Source organism: Scyliorhinus torazame, chromosome 14 (assembly GCF_047496885.1).
Source record: "Scyliorhinus torazame isolate Kashiwa2021f chromosome 14, sScyTor2.1, whole genome shotgun sequence".
NCBI classification, from domain to species: Eukaryota; Metazoa; Chordata; class Chondrichthyes; order Carcharhiniformes; family Scyliorhinidae; genus Scyliorhinus; species Scyliorhinus torazame.
Window position 1 is genome coordinate 52,608,800 of NC_092720.1, and position 25,168 is coordinate 52,633,967.

The 25,168-nt window shown below is 49.7% G+C and overlaps 1 protein-coding gene and 1 long non-coding RNA gene across 2 annotated transcripts in view; one reads left to right on the forward strand and one right to left on the reverse strand.

Annotated features, from left to right (window-relative positions):
• Nucleotides 1-20,543, forward strand: part of LOC140389737 (uncharacterized) — a 30,128-nt gene extending 9,585 nt beyond the window's left edge. Inside the window, exon 2 of the long non-coding RNA XR_011934459.1 lies at nt 18,673-20,543. This is a non-coding gene — a long non-coding RNA (uncharacterized lncRNA). The remainder of the gene's footprint in view (nt 1-18,672) is intronic.
• ccdc39 (coiled-coil domain 39 molecular ruler complex subunit) overlaps nt 1-25,168 on the reverse strand; it is a 238,313-nt gene that overhangs the window by 31,088 nt on the left and 182,057 nt on the right. The window contains exon 14 of the mRNA XM_072474203.1: nt 20,391-20,514. Within this exon, the coding sequence (XP_072330304.1) occupies nt 20,391-20,514 (124 nt within the window). The remainder of the gene's footprint in view (nt 1-20,390; nt 20,515-25,168) is intronic.

The window sequence follows — 25,168 nt, forward strand, 5'->3', positions numbered from 1 at the left end:
TCTCCTTACCTGAGAAAGGACATATTGGCACTGGAGGGAGTGCAGAGGAGATTCACTAGGTTGATCCCAGAGATGAGGGGATTCGATTATGACGAGAGGTTGAGTAGACTGGGACAGTACTCGTTGGAATTTAGAAGGATGCGGGGGGATCTTATTGAAACATATAAAATTATGAAGGGAATAGATAGGATAGATGCGGGCAGGTTGTTTCCACTAGTCGGGGAGCACAGAACTAGGGGGCATAGCCTCAAAATAAGGGGAAGTAGATTTAGGACGGAGTGTAGGAGGAAATTCTTCACCCAAAGGGTTGTGAATCTCTGGAATTCCTTGCCCAGTGAAGCAGCTGAGGCTCCTTCTTTAAACGTTTTTAAGAAAAAGATAGATACCTTTCCAAAGAATAAAGGGATTCGGGGATATGGTGTACGGGCCGGAGAGTGGAGCTGAGTCCACAAAGATCAGCCATGATCTCATTAAATGACGGAGCAGGCTCGAGGGGCCAGATGGCCTACTCCTGTTCCTAGTCCTTATGTTCTTGTAAAAACCACCACATCAGCTCACAAACTCTTTAAACAGGCTTTGCACGTTCCAGGTGACTAACCTTGTTGGGGCCTCTCGCCCCTTCCACCGTCGAGTCAGCTATTACCACCGTGATGTGTCATAACATCATCATCAGTTCCTGGGCCCCAGGCCCACCTAAAATAGCTATCTGTCCCACCCAACAGGTGAGATAAAGAAAATCCCCTGGTCACTGTTAGCTCCATACCCTCTACCCCACAGCTACCTCGTCTAGCCCCCGCTCAAACGAACATTGTAGACTCATCGAGCCGTGCCAAACTGGCCCAACAGTTGCAGCCTACCCCTTAGTGCTAACAAGGTGTCTCCACGCCCCCACCCCCCCCCTCCCCCCAGGGTCCCGCACAAAAACAACCACAAAAGGTCAACAACATCATTCTCTAGCGCACCCTCCCTACTCCCATATCCAAATCTCAGCATCCTTACCATGCTCTTCTTTCTCTCCAATTACCATATAAATCCACCCGCTTTGCCATCCCCCGGCCTCAAGAAAAATCCCCCCCCCTCCCCACAACCTCCTATTAAACTAACAAAGACAAAACACAACATATTGCGATGCTTACAATCAACTCCATCCGGCTTTCACATACACAATCCCACCACCCTTCCTCAAGCCAGTCCTTTATCCTTGGTGAAAGCCTCAGCCTGCTCCAGTGTGTCAAAGTAGCGATCCTTCGAGTCCATCGTGACTCTCAGCCTCGCTGGATACACCACCCCGAAATGCACACCCTTGTTGTACACTACCGTCTTCGCTTTATTAAAAGCCACCCGCCTCTTCGCCAGCTCAGTGCCAATGTCCTGATAAATGAGCACTGTGTGCCCGTCCCAATCAATGTGCCAATACTCCAGGACCCACTCTTTCCTCTGAAAACTCTGAATGCAGACGATTACCACCCTATGGTGGCTCATTCGCCCGTGGTTCTGCCGTAGTGCCTGGTGAACCCTGTCCAACTCTGGAGGGGCGAACAATTCCTTGAGCGCCCCCCTCTCCCCATACCGACCAAGAGAATATCTCTGCAAAATACCTGGGCCCTCCACACCCTCCTGCAAACCCACCACTCTGAGATTCAGGCTGCTCGATCTGTTCTCCAGATCTTCAACTTTAGCCTTCAGGCCCTTGGTACTCTTTGTCACAAGAAGCATTTCAGCTTCCAGCAAGGCAAGCTGACCTTCGTGCCTCAACAGTAACTTCATTGCAGTGTTAATATAAGCCTACTTGTGACAATAATAAAGATTATTATTAACAAGACTTCATCCATGCCCTTCAGCGTCTCCCCATGCCCCTTCACAGCTTTGGTAGTCTTGCCCAGCTGCTCTTGCATCTGGCCCAACGCCTCTTCACTGGTGGTTTTGAATTACTCTTTAATCCCCTTTACTTACCGCTCAAATTGCCCATCCACCTGCCTTTCAAACTTCTGACTCCTGCACCACCACCCCCCACCAGCATCTCTAATATGATGGGTGCGTCCGCCTCTGCCATCTTTCCTCCCCCAAATTCCTTTGTCGGGCTACCAGCCGGGGGTTTCTTTCCCACGGCCTTTTTTGCCGAGGCTTTTGACATTTCTCTGTTGACTATCCATGTTATCCATGCAACCTGCTGGGCTGGAACACAAAATCTCCTGAAAAACTGGGCAAAAGGGATAAAATACAAGGACCTTGGCAGGAGCCAGCTTTCATGCGACTTACTCTCACATGTCGTCACCGGATGTCCTTATTGCTATGCAATCATTTTGCACACAACAAAATCCTACAAACAGCAACAGCCATTTACTCTGTTTACTATTGGTTGGGGAAGGAATGTTTTTAAAAAAAATCTTTTTATTGGCATTTCCCATACTTCTAAACAGTTGTTTCTCGCCCGTGCTAATTTCCTTTATTATAGAGGGGTTTAGTTCGTCCTTCGTTTAACTGACCCTATGTGCATTTTGTTGCCCTCTGGATCAGTCTATGGTTCCTTCCCCTTCTCCATTGTGGTCCCCCCCCCCGGCTTTGGCTGTGCTTTTCTTTTTTTTCCCGGACAGAATGGAAAAAAAAGGGGGGTCCATCTCTCGTGGTTTCCCCACCTTCCTTCTGCCTAACCCCCCCCCCTGCCCCGCCGGGTTGCACAGTCTTTTGGTACCATATCTATCTTGATGTTTTAAAAAAATTCTTATTAGGTTACTCCTCGTTGCTGGCCTCGAACAGGTTTTGGAACAGACCGACAAACTGCCCCCAAGTATCCAGGAAGAATTCCTCTTACCCTCAGGTGGTGTACTTAATCTTCTCCAGGTGGAGAAATTCTGAAAGGTCAGCGAGCCAGTCTGCAACTGTGGGTGGTGCTGCCAATCGCCAGCCACACAGGATTCCCCAGCGTGCGATTAGGGGAGCGAAAGCGAGGGCGTTGGCCCCCTTCCCCATGTGTAACTTTTGTGAGGGCCACGAAGAATCCAGCACGAGTTTTAAGGACAGAAAGAAATAACATTTATTTACAATAACATATATATACAACAGCAGCAGCAACTTCACTTGCTGCTCACTCCTTCCTGCTGGTTCCAAACTGGCCAGCTTTATTTATACAGGGAGTCTGCTAATGATTTCTCCGCCCCCCCCTCATTGGGGAAGCTCATACTCCCACAAGATTGTGGGATTGTCATTAGTCCCCAGCCAATGGTAAGCAAGCAGGTTGTAACATCCTTCCCCCCTCAAAGTCCAAGGAGTCCACCGAAGACCCTGGCGAAGGAGGGCGTCGGACTCGTTTTGCCGCAGGCCGGACACCATTTGCACGAGGCGCTGGATTGGGCGGCGTGTAACGAGATGGAGACCGACGCTTCCGTGATGAACGGCGTAACGGTTGTACATCCACGGCCCGTGGGCCCGAGGATTCCCCCTCTGATGCGTCCTGTGTCTCCATCTCGGAGTCAGAGTCTGCTGCCTCCGTCATCTCGGCGTCTCTATCTCCACGCGGTTCTGTAACGACCTGTGTAGGCTTTGAGTAAGGCACCAGAGGAAGATTGTGAGGACTACTTTCCATTGTCTCTGGTCTCTGTGGCTGTAGAAATGAGCTCCGGGGGCAGGGAATCTTTGGAAAGGATAGTCTTCTCGACCGAACGTGGTCTACATGTTTGCGCTGGAGACGACCCTGGGCTTTTACCTGGTAAGATATAGGGCCCGTTTGGCGAAAGATTACGCCAGGGACCCACTGGGCACCATCAGCAAAATTCCGAACGAACACTGGGTCACCGGGCGCAAACTGCCGAATCGGCCGATGCCGAGAAAAACCATGTCCCTGCCGTTCTTGTGTGCGGCATACCTTTGCACCAATGTCCGGGAAAACCATGCTAAGGCGGATGCGAAGTCTCCGGCCCATTAGGAGTTCTGTGGGAGCTACCCCAGTCACCGCATGGAGGGTGGTCCTATACGAAAACAAAATTCGAGCCAGTCTCGTGTCCATTGACCCGGAAGACTGCTTTAGGCCTCGTTTGAATGTCTGCACTGCGCGCTCCGCCAACCCATTTGAAGCCGGGTGGTATGGGGCAGTGCGGATATGGCGTATGCCGTTCATCTTCATGAACCTCGCAAATTCCTCATTTGTGAATGGAGTACCGTTATCCGTGACCAGCACCTCGGGGAGGCCATGCGTACAAAAAGACAAACACATCTTCTCAATTGTTGCGCAGGACGTTGTGCCTAGCATCTTATGCACCTCTAGCCATTTAGACTGGGCGTCGATTAATAAAAGGAACATGGATCCGTATGCAAGCGCGCCCAAGGCTGCCCTGGCCATTCCCAGTGATGAAGGGGCGCGGCCGTCGGAAGCTTCCGATACCCCGAAGATTGCCACTATTGGGCATGGCTTCACCCTCACCCCCACAACCCTGCACATTGCCTCGGACAAGCCCAAAACATGTGGGTGTGGTTGGCCGGGCCCCTTTGGCACCGCTCACATTTGTCCTCCACCTCCGGGAAGAACCTGCTCATTCGTGTTCTGGTCAGGTGCACTCTGTGCACCACTTTGAGCTGCATTAGGCTTAGCCTTGCGCAGGAGGAGGTGGAGTTCACCCTGCTCAGTGCTTTGCTCCAGAGTCCCCATCCTACCTCTGTCCCCAGTTTGTCCTCCCATTTTTGTCTGGTCTCGTCCAGTGGAGTCCGGGCTGTGTCCAGTAGCTGTCCGTATATTTTCACACATGACTTCCGGTTGCGGCGATGCGGAGCTAAGTCGCACGTTTCGGCAGCTCCCGCGACAACGGACTTTCGGGCTCTCCAGAGGAGCCCCAACGGAGCTTTTTTTGAATCAATCCCGTGTGGGAAGGTGCAGTAAGGTTCCCTCCTTACAATATATGGCAGAGATCAGCGGTGGAACGATGAGAAAAGAGGCCTTGGAGCAGAGACCAAAACAAGGGGAAAAAAGCAAGATGGCGGCGGGCGGAGAGCGAGCAGCGTGGGGGCCAGACCAGCAGGGGTCCCCAAGCGATGTGTGGAGGAGCTGAAAAAGGAGGTGCTGGCACCAATGCTGTTGGCGATCGAGGGGCTGAAGGAGACCCAGGCGGTGGAGCTTCGTGAGGTGAATGATGAAGTGAATACCAACAAGGACGAGATCCTGGGCCTGGCGGTAAAAATGGAGGCGCACGAGGCGGTGCACAGGAGGTGGGCCGAGAGAATTGAGGTCCTGGAGAACAGGTCAAGGAGGAAGAACCTCCGGATTCTGGGTCTTCCCGAAGGAGTGGAGGGAGCTGATGCCGGGGCGTACGGGAGTACGATGCTCCATTCGCCGATGGGTGCGGAGGCCTCTCCGACCCCCCTGGAGCTGGAAGGAGCTCACCGGGTCCTGGCGAGGAGACCCAAGGCTGATGAGCCGCCAAGGGCGATAGTGGCAAGGTTCCATCGCTTCGCGGACAAAGAAAGTGTGCTGAGATGGGCCAAGAAGGTGCGGAGCAGTAGATGGGAGAACGCGGTGATCCGAGTCTACCAGGATTGGAGCGCGGAGGTGGCAAGGAGGAGAGCTGGCTTCAACCGGGCCAAGGCGGTGCTGCATAAAAAAAGAGTCCGGTTCGGTATGCTGCAGCCTGCGCGACTGTCGGTCACTTATCAGGACAGACACCATTATTTTGAAACGCCAGAAGAGGCTTGGACCTTTATTCAGACGGAAAAACTGGACTCGAACTGAGGGGATGTGGTTGCGGGGGGAGATGTCGGTTGTATATGGGGTTGTAAATATGGGCAAAGAATACTTCATGGGTGGGATGATGGATGGGGATGTGGGTAGAGTTCTGGTTAAAATTCCTAAAATTCCTTTTTTCTTTTCTGTAGGCGAGATGATGATGATGGGGAATGTGGGCGTCGGTGAGGGAGGTGAGACTCGGGGATGAGGGAACTGGGATAAGGGCCGCAACAGGAGCTGCGCCACAGGTGGCGGGGCTGGTTCAGGAAAGCGCGGGCTCTTTCCCCCGCCAAAAGGTGGGGGGGGGGGATGGAGGAAGGTAAGGAGGAGGAGAGACTCCCACACGGGGGAGATCAACGGGAAGGCGGGGGAAGCCGGGGTCAGCAGAAGTCAGCTGACTCACGGAAGTAATATGGGGGAGCAAAAGAGCTAGATGTAGATCTAGCGGGGAGGGGGGCGGGGGGGGGGGGGGGGGAAGGGGAGGAGAAGGGGGGGGGTTTAGGGTTGCTGCTGCACTGTCCGAGGGGGAACTGAAAATGGAAGAGGTGGTCGGGACGGGGGTTCCTCGCCTGGGGGACTGGAGGGTGTGGGAGGCGCGAGCATGGGACTGGCCTAAGATAGGAGATGGCTAGTCGGCGGGGGGGAGGGGGGGGGGGCGGAGAGTGGGTAACCCCCCAATCCGGCTGATCACGTGGAATGTGAGAGGCCTAAACGGGCCGGTTAAGAGGGCCCGAGTGTTCGCGCACCTAAAGGGACTGAAGGCAGACGTGGTCATGCTTCAGGAGACACATCTGAAGGTGGCAGATCAGGTCAGGTTAAGGAAGGGATGGGTAGGACAGGTGTTCCATTTGGGGCTGGATGCGAAGAATAGAGGGGTGGCAATACTGGATGGAAAGCGGGTGTCATTTGAGGCCATGAACATAGTAGCGGACAAGGGAGGCCAATACGTGATGGTGAGTGGTAGGTTGCAGGGGACGGAGGTGGTACTGGTGAATGTATATGTCCCGAACTGGGACGATGCTGGATTCATGAAAAGGATGTTGGGGTGTATTCCAGACCTGGAGGTAGGGAGCTTGATAATGGGGGGGGGGATTTTAATACGGTGCTGGACCCAGCATTAGATCGCTCTAGATCTAGGACGGGGAAGAGGCCGGCTGCGGCCAAGGTGCTTAAGGGGTTCATGGACCAGATGAGGGGAGTAGATCCGTGGAGATTTGCCAGGCCTTTGGCCAGAGAATTTTCTTTTTTCTCCCACATCCATAAGGCCTACTCCCGGATAGATTTCTTTGTTCTGGGCAGGGCATTGATCCCGAAAGTGGAGGGAACGGAGTATTCGGCCATAGTCATTTCAGACCATGCCCCGCATTGGGTGGAGCTAGAGCTGGGGGAGGAGAGGGACCAACGCCCGTTGTGGAGGTTGGATGTGGGACTGCTGGCAGACGAGGAAGTGTGTGGGAGGGTGCGGAGGTGTATCGAAAGGTATCTGGAGGCCAACGACAACGGGGAGGTGCAGGTGGGAGTAGTATGGGAGGCGCTGAAGGCGGTGGTCAGGGGAGAGTTAATCTCCATCAGGGCTCATAGGGTGAAGAGAGAGGGCAGGGAAAGGGAGAGGTTCGTGGGGGAGATTTTAAGGGTGGACAGGAGCTATGCAGAGGCTCCAGATGAGGGACTACTCAGGGAGAGACAAAGTCTCCAGACAGAGTTCGACCTGTTGACCACAGGGAAGGCAGAGGCACAGTGGAGGAAGGCACAGGGGGCGATATATGAATATGGGGAGAAGGCGAGTCGGATGCTGGCACATCAGCTCCGTAAGAGGATGGCAGCGAGGGAAATAGGCGGAATCAAAGATGGCAGGGGAACTACGGTGCGGAGTGCAGGGAAAGTGAATGAGGCTTTTAAGGCCTTTTACGAGGAGCTGTATAGGTCCCAGCCCCCAGGGGGAAAAGAGGGGATGCGGCGATTCTTGGACCAATTGAGGTTCCAAGAGTGGAGGAGCAGTAGGTGGTTGGTTTGGGGGCGCCAATTGGGGTGGAGGAGCTGGTTAAAGGACTGGGGAGCATGCAGGCAGGGAAGGCCCCGGGGCCGGATGGGTTCCCGGTGGAGTTTTATAGGAAGTATGTAGACCTGTTAGCCCCGTTGCTGGTAAGGACCTTCAATGAAGCAAGGGAGGGGGGGACCCTGCCCCGGACAATGTCTTTGATCTTGAAGCGGGATAAGTACCCACTGCAATGTGGGTCGTATAGATCGATCTCGCTCCTTAACGTAGATGCTAAGTTGCTGGCAAAAATGTTGGCCATGAGGATTGAGGACTGTGTCCCGGGGGTGATTCACGAGGACCAGACGGGATTCGTAAAGGGTAGGCAGTGCGAAGGCTCCTAAATGTGATAATGATGCCATCGGTGGAGGGAGAAGCGGAGATAGTGACAGCCATGGACGTGGAGAAGGCGTTTGATCGGGTAGAGTGGGAGTATCTCTGGGAAGTGTTGAGGAGGTTTGGGTTCGGGGGAGGGTTTATTAGTTGGGTTAAGCTCCTGTATAAAGCCCCGGTGGCGAGTGTGGTCACGAACCGGCGGAGGTCGGAGTACCTCCGGCTGTATCGAGGGACGAGGCAGGGGTGCCCCCTGTCCCCTCTGCTGTTCACATTAGCAATTGAACCTTTGGCCATGGCGTTAAGGGAGTCGGGGAAATGGAAGGGGGTGGTTCGAGGGGAAGAGGAACATCGAGTGTCGCTGTACGCAGACGACCTGTTGCTGTATGTGACGGATCCAGTTGAGGTAATGCAGATCCTACGGGAGTTTGGAGACTTTTCGGGCTATAAGCTCAATGTGGGAAAGAGTGAGCTCTTTGTGATCCATCCGGGGGACCAGGGAAGAGGGATAGACGACCTACCGTTGAGGAGGGCGGAAAGGAGCTTTCGATACTTGGGGATTCAGGTAGCTAGGAGCTGGGGGGCACTGCACAAACTTAATTTGATGCGGTTGGTGGAACAGATGGAGGAGGATTTTAAAAGGTGGGACGTGTTGCCACTCTCGCTGGCGGGTAGGGTACAGTCGGTTAAAATGGTGGTCCTCCCGAGGTTTCTTTTTGTATTCCAATGCCTCCCAATTGTGATTACTAAGGCCTTCTTTAAGAGGGTAAGCAGGAGCATTATGGGATTTGTGTGGGCGAGTAAGACCCCGAGGGTAAGGAGGGGGTTCCTGGAGCGTAGCAGAGATAGAGGAGGGTTGGCGCTGCCGAATCTGGGTGGTTACTATTGGACTGCCAATGTGGCAATGACCCGTAAGTGGGTGATGGAGGGAGAGGGGGCGGCGTGGAAGAGGTTGGAGATGGCGTCCTGCAAAGGAACGAGCCTGGGGGCGCTGGTGACGGCACCGCTGCCGCTCTCGCCGACAAGGTACACCACGAGCCCGGTGGTGGCGGCAACGTTAAAGATCTGGGGGCAGTGGAGACGGCACAGGGGTGCGACGGGAGCCTCGGTGTGGTCCCCGATCAGAGACAACCATCGGTTTATCCCAGGAAGGATGGACGGGGATTTCAGAGCTGGCATCGGGCAGGGATTAGAAGAATGGGGGACCTGTTCATTGACGGGACGTTTGCGAGCATAGGGGCGCTGGAGGAGAAGTTTGGGCTACCCCCGGGAAATGCTTTCAGGTACATGCAAGTGAGGGCGTTTGTGAGGCGGCAGGTGAGGGAATTTCCGCTACTCCCGGCACAGGGGATTCAAGATAGGATGATTTTGGGCGTATGGGTCGGAGAGGGCAAGGTGTCGGCGATATACCAGGAGATGAAAGAAGAGGGGGAGGCTTTGGTAGAGGAGCTGAAGGGTAAATGGGAGGAGTTGGGGGAGGAGATTGAGGAGGGGCTGATGCCCTAAGTAGGGTTAATTCCTCTTCCTCGTGTGCCAGGCTTAGCCTGATACAATTTAAGGTGGTTCTATCTTTATCTTAAACTATCTATCTTTATCTTAAAAACATTTAATGAAGGAGTCTCAACTGCTTCACTGGGCAAGGAATTCCATAGATTCACAACCCTTTGGGTGAAGAAGTTCCTCCTAAACTCAGTCCTAAATCTACCTCCCCTTAATTTGAGGCTATGCCCCCTAGTTCTGCTTTCACCCGCCAGTGGAAACAACCTGCCCACATCTATCCTATCTATTCCCTTCATAATTTTATATGTTTCTATAAGATCCCCCGCATCCTTCTAAATTCCAGCGAGTACTGTCACAGTATACTCAACCTCTCCTCGTAATCCAACCCCTTCAGCTCTGGGATTAACCTCGTGAATCTCCTCTGCACACGCTCCAGCACCAGTATGTCCTTTTTCAGGTAAGGAGACCAAAACTGAACACAATACTCCAGGTGTGGCCTCACTAACACCTTATATAATTGCAGCATAACCTCCCTACTCTTAAACTCCATCCCTCTAGCAATGAAGGACAAAATTCCATTTGCCCTCTTAATCACCTGTGAACCAACTTTTTGCGACTCATGCACGAGCACATCCAGGTCTCTTTGCACAGCAGCATGTTTTAATATTTTATCATTTAAATAATAATCCCTTTTGCTGTTATTCCTACCAAAATGGATAACCTCACATTTGTCAACATTGTATTCCATCTGCCAGACCCTAGCCTATTCACTTAACCTATCTAAATCCCTCTGCAGACTTCCGGTATGCTCTGCACTTTTTGCTTTACCACTTATCTTAGTGTCGTCTGCAAACTTGGACACATTGCACTTGGTTCCCAACTCCAAATCATCTATGTAAATTGTGAACAATTGTGGGCCCAACACTGATCCCTGAGGGACACCACTAGCTACTGATTGCCAACCAGAGAAACACTCATTAATCTTTGCTGTCTATTAATTAAACAATCCTCTATCCATGCTACTATTTTACTCTTAATGACATGCACCTTTATCTTATGCAGCAACCTTTTGAGTGGCACCTTGTCAAAAGCTTTCTGGAAATCCAGATATACCACATCCATTGGCTCCCCGTTATCTACCGCACTGATAATGTCCTCAAACAATTCCACTAAATTAATAAGGCACGACCTGCTCTTTCTGAACCCATGCTGCATCTGCCCAATGGGACAATTTCCATCCAAATACCTCGCTATTTCTTCCTTGATCATAGATTCCAGCACCTTCCCTACTACCGAAGTTAAGCTAACTGGCCGATAATTATCCGCTTTCTGCCTACCTCCTTTTTTAAACAGTGGTGTCCCGTTTGCTAATTTCCAATCTGCCGGGCCCACCCCAGAGTCCAGTGAATTTTGGTAAATTATCACTAGTGCATTTGCAATTTCCCTAGCCATCTCTTTTAGCACTCTGGGATGCATTCCATCAGGCCAGGAGACTTGTCTACCTTTAGCCCCATTAGCTTTCCCATCACTACCTCCTTAGTGATAACAATCATTTCAAGGTCCTCATCTGTCATAGCCTCATTTCCATCAGTCACTGGCATGTTATTTGTGTCTTGCACTGTGAAGACCGACCCAAAAAACCTGTTCAGTTCCTCAGCCATTTCCTCATCTCCCATTATTAAATCTCCTTTCTCATCCTCTAAAGGACCAATATTTACCCTTTCTTTTTTAATAAATGTTTTTTAAAGTTTTTCCAATCAGTGTTTTTACATAACAAAAATAGAAATACAGATGGTAATAAAAAAATAACAATAAGCATAGCCCAAAGCTTACATAAAACTAATTACACAACAATTTAAATTTAAAAAAAACAGAACAAGGTGGGTTTTGTCTCCATGTCCAACTCACATTATATCCACAGTACCGCCCCCCCCCCCCCCCCCCCAGGATGCTGCTGCTGCTGACACTGTTCCCCTAGAAAGTCAAGGAAAGGTTGCCATCGCCGTGAGAACCCCATCAAGGACCCTCTCAAGGCAAATGTTATTCGCTCCAGGCTGAGGAATCCCGCCATATCGCTAACCCAGGTCTCCACGCTCGGTGGATTTGAGTCCCTCCACATTAACAAAATCCGTCTCCGGGCTACCAGGGAGGCAAAGGCCAGTACCTCGGCCTTTTTCGCTTCCTGCACTCCCGGATCCTCCGCCACCCCAAATATCGCTACTGTTGGACTCGCCTTCACCCGAGCATCCAAAACCCTAGACATCACCCTTGCAAACCCCTGCCAGAATTCTTTAAGCACCGGGCATGCCCAAAACATATGGGCATGATTCGCTGGACTCACTACACACCTCGTGCACCTGTCCTCCACCCCAAAAAACCTACTCATTCTTGTCGCCATTATAGGCGCCCGATGCACCACCTTAAACTAGATTAAGCCGAGCCTGGCACATGATGGGGAGGAGTTCACCCTGTCCAGGGCATCGGCCCACAGACCCTCATCCAGCTCCTCGCCCAGCTCCTCCTTCCACTTATCCTTCAACTCCCCCACTGAGGCTTCCTCTACCTCCTGCAGCTCCTGATATATGTCCGAGACCTTTCCCTCCCCTACCCAGACGCCAGACACCACCCTATCCTGGCTCCTACGTGGGGGCAGCAGCGGGAATGTCCCCACCAGTTTTCTAAGGAAGTCCCGAACCTGAAGGTACCTGAACACATTCTCCAGGGGCAGGCCGAACCTCTCCTCCAGCGCCTGCATGCTGGGGAAAACTCCGGTCCGTCTATAAACAGGTCCCCCATCCTCCTAATACCTGCCCTATACCAGCCTTGGTACCCCCCATCCACCCTACCCGGAGCAAATCTGTGGTTATTCCATACCGGGGTCAGACAGAGGCCCCCTCCTCTCCCCTGTGTCTCCTCCACTGCCCCCAGATCCTCAGTGCCGCCGTCACCACCGGACTTGTGGTTTATCGCACCGGTGAGAACGGCAGCGGAGCCGTGACCAGTGCCCCTAGACTGGTGCCTCTACATGACGCCGCCCCCACGCGACCCCCAGGATGCTGCTGCTGTTGACACTGTTCCCCTAGAAAGTCAAGGAAAGGTTGCCATCGCCGTGAGAAGGCAAGGACCCTCTCAAGGCAAACTTTATTCGCTCCAGGCTGAGGAATCCCGCCATATCGCTAACCCAGGTCTCCACGCTCGGTGGTTTTGAGTCCCTCCACATTAACAAAATCCGTCTCCGGGCTACCAGGGAGGCGTCTCCGGGCTACCACCTCCTCCATCATCCATTTCCTAATCATGGCCACATTGGCAGCCCAGTAATAACTGCAGAAGTTCGGCAGAGCCAGTCCTCTCTCTCTCTCTCTCTTTCCTCCCCCTCCCCCCGGCCCGGCGCTATGCTCCAAGAATACCCTTTTGACTCGCAGGGTTTTATTCGCCCACACAAATCCCGTAACAATCCTAGTCACCCGCTTAAAGAAGGACTTGGGGATGAAAATTGGGCGGCACTGAAATATGAAGAGGAACCTGGGGAGAACCGTCACCTTCACAGTCTGCACCCGTCCCGCCAGGGAAAGCGGGAGCATATCCCACCTTTTAAACTCTCCCTCCATCTGCTCCACTAGCTGGGTTAAGTTGAGCCTGTGCAGGGCATCCCAGTTCCTGGCCACTTGTATCCCCAAGTACCGAAAGCTCCTCTCCACTATCTGAGCGGGAGCTTCCTCAGTCTCCTCCTGGCCCCTACCGTGGTCCACGAACAGCTCACTCTTCCCCACGTTCAACTTATACCCAGAGAACCTCCCAAAGGCCCATAGGACTTCCCGTACCAGCCTCCCCGAACAGGCGCCAGAATGTGGCGACTATTGGCTTTTCACAGTAACTTCATTGAAGCCTACTTGTGACAATAAGCGATTTTCATTTAATTCCTTTCAGGATCCGCATGACCTCTCCCATCCCCTCTAACGGGTCCGAAATATACAACAACAGGTCATCCGTGTAGAGGGAGACCCGGTGTTCCTCCCCTCCGTGCACCAGCTCCCTCCAATCCCTCGAAGTCCTGAGCGCAATGGCCAACGGCTCAATTGCCAGGGCAAACAGCAACGGGGACAGGGGACACCCCTTTCTCGTCTCCCGGTGCAGCCTGAAATATTCCGACCTTAGCCTTGTGGACACACTCGCTACGGGGGCCTGGTACAGCAGCTTGACCCACCCTATAAATCCCTCCCCGAATCCAAACCTGCCTAGCGCCTCCCACAGATACTCCCACTCCACCCTGTCAAAGGCCTTTTCCGCGTCCATTGCAGCCACCACCTCCACCTCCCCACCCCCAACGCCCCCCCCTCCGAGGGCATCATGATGATATTCAGGAGCCTCCTCACATTCGTGTTCAGCTGCCTGCCCTTCACAAAACCCGTCTGGTCCTCCCCAATCACTCCCGGGACACAGTCCTCTATTCTGGTGGCCAGAATTTTTGCCAACAGCTTGGCATCTACGTTCAGGAGCGATATCAGCCTGTAGGGCCCACACTGAAGTGGATCGTTCTCCTTCTTCAGGAGAGCAAGATCAATGCCTGCGACATTGTCGGAGGGAGGGTCCCTTTCTCCTTTGCCTCATTGGAGGTTCTGAGCAGGAGCGGGCTCAGCAGCTCCGAGAACTTCTGACAAAATTCTACGGGGAAGACTTCCGGGCCCGGGGCCTTGCCCGTCTGCATGCCTGCCAGCCCCCTGACTACCTCCTCCAACTCAATCGGGGCCTCCAGTCCCTCCACCCGCTCTGCTTCCACCCTTGGGAACCGCCTCATCCCTTCCCCCTCCCGGGGGGGGGGGGGTTCCGACTCGTATAACTTCCCGTAGAACTCCCTGAAGACTTCATTAACCCTCTCTGGGCTCAGCACCATGTTGCCTTCCCTATCCCGTACTCCCCCAATCTCTCTGGCCGCCTCCCTCCTGCGCAGCTGGTGCGCCAGCATCCTGCTCGCCTTCTCCCCATACTCATGAACTGCCCCCTTCGCTTTCCTCAGCTGCGCCTCCGCCTTCCCCGTGGTCAGCAAGTCAAGCTCCGCCTGTAATTCCCGGCGCTCGTTCCGGCCTTCTGGGGCCTCCGCGTACCTCCTGTCTACCCTGAGTATCTCTCCCACCAGTCTCTCCCTCTCCACCCTCTCCTTTTCTCTATGGGACCTAATGGAGATTAACTCTCCCCTAACGATCGCCCTCAGAGCCTCCCAAACCACTGCCACTGTCACCTCTCCTGTGTCGTTCGCTCCCACATAATTTTCAATACTCCTCCTTATCCGCCCGCACACCTCTTCGTCCGCCAGCAGCCCCACATCCAGTCGCCAGAGAGGACGCTGACCCCGTTCCGCCCCCAGTCGCAGGTCCACCCAGTGCGGGGCATGGTCCGAGACCGCAATGGCCGAGTATTCGACCCCCTCCACCCTCGGGATTAACGCCCTACTCAGCACAAAGAAGTCTATTCGCGAATAGACTTTATGGACATGGGAGAAAAAGGAAAACTCCTTCGTCCTTGGCCGCGCACACCTCCAGTGGTCCACTCTCCCCATCTGGCCCATGAACTCCCACAAGGCGCTGGCCGCTGCCGGCCTCTTTCCCGACCTGCACTTGGAACGATCCAAGACCGTATTAAAGTCCCCTCCCATTATCAGGTGACGTATCTCCAAGTCCGGGATCCTACCCAACATGCGCCTCATGAAGTCCGCATTGTCCCAGTTCGGGGTATATACATTCACTAACACCACCCGGGCCCCCTGCAGCTTGCCACTCACCATTATATACCTGCCCCCCTTGTCCAACATGATGCTCCCCGCCTCTCATGCCACTTGTTTACTGACCAAAATGGCCACTCCTCTGGTCTTAGAGTTTAAACCCGAGTGAAACACCTGTCCCACCCATCCTTTCCTCAGCCTCGTCTGGTCAGCGAGCTTTAAGTGCGTCTCTTGCAACATGGCCACCTCCGCCTTCAAATGTGAGAACACGCGGGACCGCTTGACCGGCCCATTCAGGCCCCTCATGTTCCACGTGATCAGCCTGGTCGGGGGGTTGACCAGCCCCCCATCCCGCCGACTAGCCATCTCCCTTTTTCGGCGAGCCGCGTGCCCGCGCCTCCCCCCTCCAGCTTTCCCCTCGGCGGCCCCCCCACCCGACTCTCCATCCATACCCCTCACCTGGCTGACCAATATTTACCTCAGCCACTCTTTTTTGTTTTATATACTTGTAGAAGCTTTTACTATCTGTTTTTATATTCTGAGCAAGTTTACTCTCATAATCTATCTTATTCTTCTTTATAGCTTTTTCAGTAGCTTTCTGTTGCCTCCTAAAGATTTCCCAGTTCTCTAGTCTCCCATTAATCTTTGCGACTTTGTATGCTGTTTCCTTCAATTTGATACTCTCCCTTATTTCCTCAGATATCCACGGTCGATATTCCCTTTCTCCTGTCCTTCCTTTTTGTTGGTATAAACCTTTGCTGAGCACTGTGAAAAATCGCACAAAGTCTTTGCTCCCAGTCTACCTTAGCTAGCTCTTCTCTCATCCCATTGTAATCTCCTTTGTTTAAGCACAAAACACTAGTGTTTGATTTTACCTTCTTACCCTCCATCTGTATTTTAAATTCCACCACATTGTGATCGCTCCTTCCGAGAGGATCCCGAACTATGAGATCATTAATCAATCCTGTCTCATTACACAGGACCAGATCTAGGACTGCTTGTTCCCTCGTAGGTTCCATTACATACTGTAGCATGGATTGAGGGTTGGTTAACCGACAGAAAGCAGAGAGTAGGAATAAACTCAACAGTTTGGTAGGCTATTACTACTGAGATTCCGCAAGGATCAGGACTTGGGCCTCAGCTATTTACTATCTATATTACTGACTTAAATGAGGAGTACAAGTATAATGTGTTCTGGTTTGCTGACTATACGAAATTTGATTCGAAAGTAAATGGTGAGGAGGATGTAAAGAGGCTGCAGAGGGATATTGATTGTATGGGTGAGTAGACGGAATACAATGTGGTGAAGTGTGAACTTATCTACTTCGGTAGGAAAAATTAAAGAACAGAATATTTATTTATCGTGAAAGTCTGAAATGTTTGCATTCAGAGGCCGCGATTTTCTGGCCCCCGGGGCGGGTTCCCTGGTGGTGGAGGGGGCTTGTCATTGGCTGTTATTGGGATCTTCCGGTCCCACTGAAGTAAATGGCCATTTTTGTTACTCATTGGCCGCACCACCAGGAAACCAGTTGCCGGGGGGGCGGGGGATCACCTTCAACAGGACCAGAAGATCCTACCCCAGACAGGGCCAGAAAATTCCGGTCAGAATGACAAAGTATTCTTGTACATTAATCACAGGAAGTTAATATGCACCTGCAGCAAGCAATTAGGAAGGCAAATACTATGTTAGCTTTTTGTTACAAAGGAATTAATAATCTTTATTGTCACAAGTAGGCTTACATTAACACTGCAATGAAGTTACTGTGAAAAGCCCCTAGTTGCCACATTCTGCCGCCTGTTCGGGTACACAGAGGGAGAATTCAGAATGTCCAATTCACCTAACAGCACGTCTTTCAGGACTTGTCGGAGGAAACCGGAGCACCCTGAGGAAACCCACACAGACACGGGGAGAACGTGCAGACTCTGCACAGACAGTGACCCAAGCGGGAAACAAACCTGGGACCCTGGCGCTGTGATGCAACAGTGCTAACCACTGTGCTACCCATTGTGCTCATGTGCCATCCACTGTGCTCCTGTGCCACCCACGAGTATAACACTGAAGAAGTCTTACTAAAATTATACAGGGCATTGGTAAGATCACACCGAGGGATAGATCTTACATTCTCCTGTCAGCAGATCTGAAGGCCGGGGGAGAGGAGGGCACGGCACATAAAATCCAGCATATAGCCTTTCTGCAGTGTATCCACTCTCCCTCATCTGTCTGAAATTGTACGAGGGGGCATCAGAGGTGTAGGGCTACCGACCCACCCTTGAAGCTATTGATGTGCCTAATTGACCAATTAACAACAGGGGAAGACCCAGGCCCTGCAGGAAGCCTGGCAACGTCCTGTAAAAATCTAGCCCCTGGATTATTGTATGCATTGTTGGTCTCCTTACCCAAGGAAGGGCACGTTGTCTTTGAGGGACGGAAATAACGTTTTAATGGATGAGGGGATTGCTTATGAGAGCTTGAGTGGATTAGGTCTTTATTCTCTGGAGTTTAGAAGAATGAGATGTGATCTAACTGAAGCATAACATTCTTAAGGGGATTGATAGAGTAGATACTGACAAAATGTTTTCCCTGGCTGGGTAATCTAGAACATGGGATCACAGTTTCAGAGCAAGAGGTTGGCCATTTATGACTGAGAGGGAAGACATTTTTCATTCAAAAGGTTTGAATGTTTGGAATTCTCTCTCCAGGAATCTGTGGATGTTCAATATTTGAAAATGTTCAAGACAGAGGTAGGTAGATTTCTGGGTGCAAAGGGATACAGGGAAATAATATGGAATGTTAGAGTTGAGGGTGAATGTCAGCCATGATCTCATTGAATGGCAGAGCAGGTTGAAAGGGCCAAATGGCATACTTGGGTCAGATCCATGCTTGGGTCAGAACGTTCTGAGACAGGCAGCATTGGAAAGGATGCCATTCTGCAATGCTCCTGTGAGTCTACGCACTTTGAATTTTAAATATTTAATACAAAGGAAATTTTCTAAATTGTGCAGATTGGGAAATCAAAATACTTAATATTAAAAGTAATTCCGACCAATGCTTACCAATTACTCAAAAGTTAAAGTATTTGATTTTGAGGACGATTCAAAGAAATTAGCAGAAACCATTTTGTAAGTGCAGCATACTTAGGAAAACAGGTGACTTTGGTCCTATAGTTCCCTAAGCTAGTCACCACTGAGGTTACCTCACCTCATGTTTGGCAAAATGACTATTATTAGTCAACAGTTCCATTATTGCTGTTGGAGTGGTAGAAGGTGAACCAGTTGGGCCTTGTTCTTTCTTCATCTCTGAATTTTGATTTTGCAGCTGCCAATGTAACTTTTATGGTTTGGATTCTTTACTGACTAATGAAGTTGTTTTCATTCTAGAAAAGCCTATGATTCCAGCTCGTTATTTGTTTCAGAGGCAGGAACAAGATCTGTCAGCAGACCCTTGTGCTGAATGCTAGGACATTAATATCAATCCACGGTTCCCTACACAGCAGTTTTCAATCTTAGCCTGGTAATCACAGGTGCCAGTCTTTGGGCAATTCAATTCACTCAGTGTAATATCAAGAAATGTCTGAAGGCAATGGATGCAGCAAGGTCTGTGGGCCCTGACAGCATCCCAGCTGTACTAGTGGATTAGTGCTGCAGACCAACTGTACCCATAACCGACTGTTCCATTATAGCTACAACATTGGCAAATATGCGACCAAGTGGAAAATCGCTCGTATGTAATGTCCACAAAAAGAATAAATCCAAACCAGCCAATTCTCAATCGCCAGCAAAATGACAGAAGGTGTCATTGACAGTGCTAATGAGCAGCACTTACACAGTAATAACCTGCTAACCAATGTCAGCTTGAGTTTTGCCAAGAAGACACTACTCCTGACTTCATTACAGCCTTGATCCAAGCATGGATATAAAAGTTCTGAATTCAAAAAATGTGGTGAGACTGACTCAAGGCACTTGACCAAGGAGCCCTAGAAAAATTGCAGTCAATAGGAATCAAGGCACAAGACTCCATTTGTTGCAGTCATACCTAGCACAAAGGGAGATGTCTATGGCTATTGCATCCAGAGCAAAGCAGCCCGCTTGTTTGGTGCCCCTTTACCACCTTAAAGGTTCACTCCCTCCCCCACTCGTACACAGTGGTACGTACTCTCTACAAAATGCACTGCAACAACTTTCTAAGCCTCCTTCAACAGCATCTCCTAAGCCTGTGACCGCCACCATCCAGAAGGACAAAATCAGCAGATGCATGGGAACATTACCTGCAAGTATCCCTTCAAATCACACATCATCTCCTTGGTGCTATGTTGCCACTCCTTTATTGTCGCTGGGTCAAAAAGCTTGGTCGTATTTCCAAACAGCACTGTGTAGACTGCAGCAGTTTAAGAAGGTGGTTCAAGCGAATTAAGATTGGACAACAAATCCTGGCTTTGCCAGCAATGTTCACATCCCATGAACACATTTTTTAAAAGGCTATCAACCTCATGTAAACAGAGAAAATGGAATAGTTCACTTTGACTACAGTTTAATGGCTGGTGAAATATCAATGTCGTTTGTCAAATCATGCAATCAAGTGCATGATGCTTCATGATATTACTTCCAGAAAAATTGACCATGTTTGAGTTTGAGTCTGCAGTTAACAGGCTAATTTCAGCAGGAATGGTAATCAGGACGCTACTGTTGGTTTGAGATCTCTTACGTGGGTGGATAAAATCCCAAATTCTACACGGGATGACTGTTGGTACTCCTGAGGACACAAGTTTCATGCTCCATGATTGAATAAACTGCAAATTCTGTTGATACTCATTCATGATTAACGGCTAGGGTTGTAGATGCCATGGAACCAAACCTCAATAAAACGTCAACATCAGGGAGTATGCAAGGAGGCAAATTAGTAAGAATAGAAAATAAACTGTAGAAACTCAGAGGAAAGTAAATTAATTGTAATTACACACACGTAAAATAATTGATCTTCCTTTGAAAGTGTTTATTTTCTCATTCCATTTAAGTATTTACCAAAACAGGTAATTCATATCAGCATTTTTCATTTTCCCATATTCTATTTCTGTAAATATATTTTATGTACTTTTTACCTTAATGACATAATAGGCCTGAGATTGTTCTTCTTCGCCCTCGGGAGGTCTCATTGTAACCATCAAAAGTTCATACCTCTTCTTCATTTTATCAATTTTTGACAATCTTTCATGTAATTCAGCACTGATTTAATAGAAAAATACAGAAGTAAACATGAGTATTTAACTTTTTTTTTTTGCAATGTTTTATTGCAAATCTATAATTTTCCCATTTAATTTGCCAGCCGATCTAGGCAAATACCAGTTTCTGAAAAGTCTGACTTTCCAAGTTCTCAGACGATGAGGGTAATTTTCAGCCCGGGTTAGTGGTGAATGGGAACAGCGACATGGGCGTAAAATATGGCAGGAATCGTGAAATGCGATTCTCGCCAGTGAAATAGCATTTTCCAATTTCCGAGAACCTTTGCGGTGACTGAACAAGAATCCCGCCACGGAAGGGCAGGAACCTAATTTAAATACAATAGCATCTCAGTAGGGAGCCCAACAGCCGTGACTCTCCACTCACTGAATATTCATCAGGCACCAATTGGATTGATGACAGCTGTACAAAGACAGGAACCTGGTGACCTCGCCTCCAAAGGGATATCGGAAGTGAGCACTCAGGTCGCCATTACCCTCCAGGCTGCCAATTGCAGAGGACATGGGGGATCCCAGCTAAGTCCAATGTTGGGGGTGGGGGGTGTTCAGTCATGGCACCTTGGTGCAGGGAGGGTCACTCGCAGGCCTTAGCTACCATTCATGGCTGTAAGCCTCTATGTTTAAAGGGGAATGTTGGTTAGTTTGCAGGTAGAGCTTCCCAAGCCCTCCTTGCTGGGCTTGTGGTGATATCACCACTGAGTACTACCCTTCTAAAATGGCAGTTGGAAAGTGGATGGGAGCAGGTGAATCCACAGGTCAGCACAGGAGTCCCTGGGTTGGGTCCTGTGAGATGCAAGGCAGCATTTCCAGTTTTGGGGACTTTGACAAAGGGTGGTTCCCAGCCTCATAAGGGTTGAATACCGTCACTCAGGTTCTGGTGGGGGTGGGGGGGGGGGGCTCATATGCAACAGGCGTGCCTCAACTGTCACAAGGAGAAGCCAATTGACCAATCAGCTCCCTGACCCTTGACGAGTCAATTGTGTCAATTTAGTTGGCATTGCAATGCATAAGTGTGCTGCTGATTGGAGTCCAATTGTCACTGGGCTAATAAAGCAGAGACCCATGATGAACCTGGTTCAAAGCCCACCAGGGCAGATGATGAAATTTGAATTCATTAAAAAGAAATCTGGAAGTCTGGCCCCCAAGCATTGAACTCCAAGGCTAATACTCATGCTTCCATAACAGAGAGGTAACACTAATGTGGGCCCGAATGCAAGGGGTTATGGTGAAGGTGTTCATCAATCGCCCCGTTCAGGAGATGATGGGTGGCAGCGTCATGTTTCCCCATGAGGTTAGAACGCGGGTCCATTACATGCATTCAACTGCCCTCCTCACGGAGTCACACAGACCACTCAGGCTCTCAAGAGTCGAAGCGTTTAATTCAGGTGGAGTTGAGAGGGGTAACTGTGGGGAAAGTGGCTATTATATGATGGGGTGGGAGTGAGGTTCATTGGAAAGGTACTCACATAGCATTCCCGTAACAGCCTCCCCGAACAGGCGCTGGAATGTGGCGACTAGGGGCTTTTCACAGTAACGTCATTTGAAGCCTACTTGTGACAATAAGCGATTTTCATTTTTCACATAGGGGGATGTTCCTGATCCTGAGAGGGCTTTGGTCAGGGCACTATCAGAACTTCTCGTCACTTATTTTGATCTCTTCCTTTCAGTTTTTAATTCGGGAGAATCATGGAGCTCGTCGAGCTGGCAATTCTTTTGGTTGCTTTGGAGCAGCAGCAGTTGGGGGTCAATATTTACAGACTGAGCAAAGGTGTTCCGCAAAGCAGTCATCTGGTCTGTGTTTAGCTTCCTCAATTTAGAGGAAACCATATTGGGTGCAGCAAATACAGTAGACCAATTTGAAGGAGGTGTAAGTGAAAAACTGCTTCACTTGCCAGTGTTTGGGTCCTTGGATGGTGAGGAGGTAAAGGGTTAGGTATTGCATAGGAATTCTGCAATTGCATACGAAGTTGCCCCGGGAAGGAGATGAGGAGCTGAGGGTCATGGAGGAGTGGACCAAGGTGTCACAGAGGGAGCAGCCCTCATAATGGCAGGGCTGAGGGAAAGATGTGTTTGGTGGTGACATCATGCTGGAGTTGGCAATGTTGGGAACCCTGCTGATGTAACCTTCGAGAGTGTCTCAAAACCCCGAAGGATAGCTTGAAACACTGGTTCTTAGTGGTGTATTTTTGTTTGGAATAATATGAGCAATCATGTGCAACCCAGTGAGGGACCAGACCAGTCGTTGTTTAAACAATTAATAAAGAATATTAAAGTAAAATAAAAATAAAAACACACAACACTGTGACACTTAAGTATTTGAATAACTAAACACAGTTTTATCTGAGTTTATCCCTTGTTCCCAAAATATGCTCACATTCCCTGAGCTCCCTTGAGACACCCCTTTTCCCAAACAACATCCAATTTTAGAAACGCTAAAGGTTAAATCCAGTTAATAGTTACCAAACTATCGCTGAGGTGAAGTCTGGAAAAACATCTCTTCCTCATGTTTCCATACCAGAGAGGTAACACTAATGTGGCCCTGAATGCAAGGGGTTATGGTGAAGGTGTTCATCAATCACCTCGTTCAGGTGATGATGGGTGGCAGCGTCATGTTTCCCCATGAGGTTAGAACGTGGGTCCATTGAATGCACTCAAGTGTCTTCACTCCTCATGAAGTCACACAGACCACTCAGGCTCTCAAGGGTCGAAGCGTTTCATTCAGGTGAAGTTGAGAGGGGTAACTGTGGGGAATGTGGCTATTGTGTGACGGGGAGGGAGTGAGGTCCATTGGAAAGGTGCTCACATAGGGGGATGTTCCTGATCCTGAGAGAGCTTTGGTCAGGGCACTATCAAAACTCCTCAACACTCATTTTGATCTCTTCCTTTCAGTTTTTGATTCGGGAGAATTATGGAGCTCATCGAGCTCTTTTGGTTGCTAAAGAGCAGCAGCAGTTGGGGTCAATATTTACAGACTGAGTAAAAACTGTGTATTTTAGAGGAGTCTCTGCAATCTGCTGTGGCTTTAAACACCAGCTGGAACAGTCCTCCATGGCTTGGATCACAGATGGATCTGGTCTGTCGGGATGTTGTTTGGAAAAAGGGATGCTTCAAGGGAGTTCAGGCCTGTCGGGCTATTGGATGGAAACTGAAGGGGCCCAACAGTTGTATTATTCAATCTCTTTGATATTCTCTAACCCACGGCTAAATCGCGGCTTTGAAGGCAGGCCAGCAGCACGGTTCAATTCCCGTAACAGCCTCCCCGAACAGGCGCCGGAATGTGGCGACTAGGGGCTTTTCACATAACTTCATTTGAAGCCTACTTGTGACAATAAGCGATTTTCATTTTCATTTCATTTCATTTCCACCTCATTCAAATCCCTCGCCTTTAGAAGTTTCTATTTGTATAACCTCATTGATCTCTGGTAAACAATGTTTCTGATGTGACCATTTGCAGTCAATGTCTCTCGATTCCTGCTAATCTTGTTACTTGTTTGTTATTTCATTTTCATCTCAAATTCCCTGTTAATCTCATTAACGTCCCATAAGCCTGACAGTAGAAATTGCAGAGGATTATGCTTTGAAAATGGAGGCTTGTGAGTTGGAGGAGAATGGACAAGAGTGTCCCTATCATAGCTCTGGGAGGGAGAGGAAGGTTTGAGGGCAGAGATGCCACAGAAGGATCAGACACGGCTGAGTGCCCTGTCTACCACAATGGGAGGGAACCATCAGTTTGGGAAAAAGGAAGACGTAGATGCACCGTTTTGGAATGTGGTACCATCCAATGCGATGGAGAAACTGGGAGAATGCGATGGAGAAACTGGGAGAATGGGATGGAGTCCTCACAGGATGCAGGGTGTGAGGAGCTGTAGCCGAGGTAGCTGTAGGAGTTGGTGGGCTTGTAATTAATATTGGTGCTCTGTTTATTGTTATGGGCCAGGATTTACAGAACACCAAAGTGTATCATGGAGTTCAATTGACCCACAACTTTTAATAGATTGCGGTTATGGGGAGCACAAGGGCCTACTTTACGGGTATAATGCAACAGAGATCTAAAGTACTTTTAAAATAAAACCATGTTTATTTATGAATCCAGTTAACACTTTATTAATCCACAGTAAACATCTTAACAATTATCAACACCAATAATCCCCACAGATAGAATATTCTATAAGTAACCCTTCATAACTTTCCTAACAACATCCATAAGACCAAAAGATTCTTTTTACAGAAAGACAGCAGGTTTAAATTCTCGACAGAAACAGGTATTACTTTGAAATCTTCAAATGATCTGGAGACAGTCTTTAGATTGCAGAGAGTGATCAATGCACCTTCTTGATGTGACTGCAGCTTCTTCAACTCTGAAACGAAACTAAAACACACAGACACACACAACCTTTTTTGCTCAAAACAAAAGTAAAAGCAGAGTCATTGCTCAGCTCCACCCACACACTGACATCACTGCAGCTATTTGCTAAACACTCATTTCTTAAAGGTACATCCATTTCTTGAAGGTACTCTCACCTCCTCCCAAGAAGAAAAAATAAACCATCAACTTCAAGATGGTTTCATTTTTCACCTTTTCACTTTCCTTTAAGAAATATTGAGAGTGAATGTATGTTTTTTTTCAACAAAACAAAACA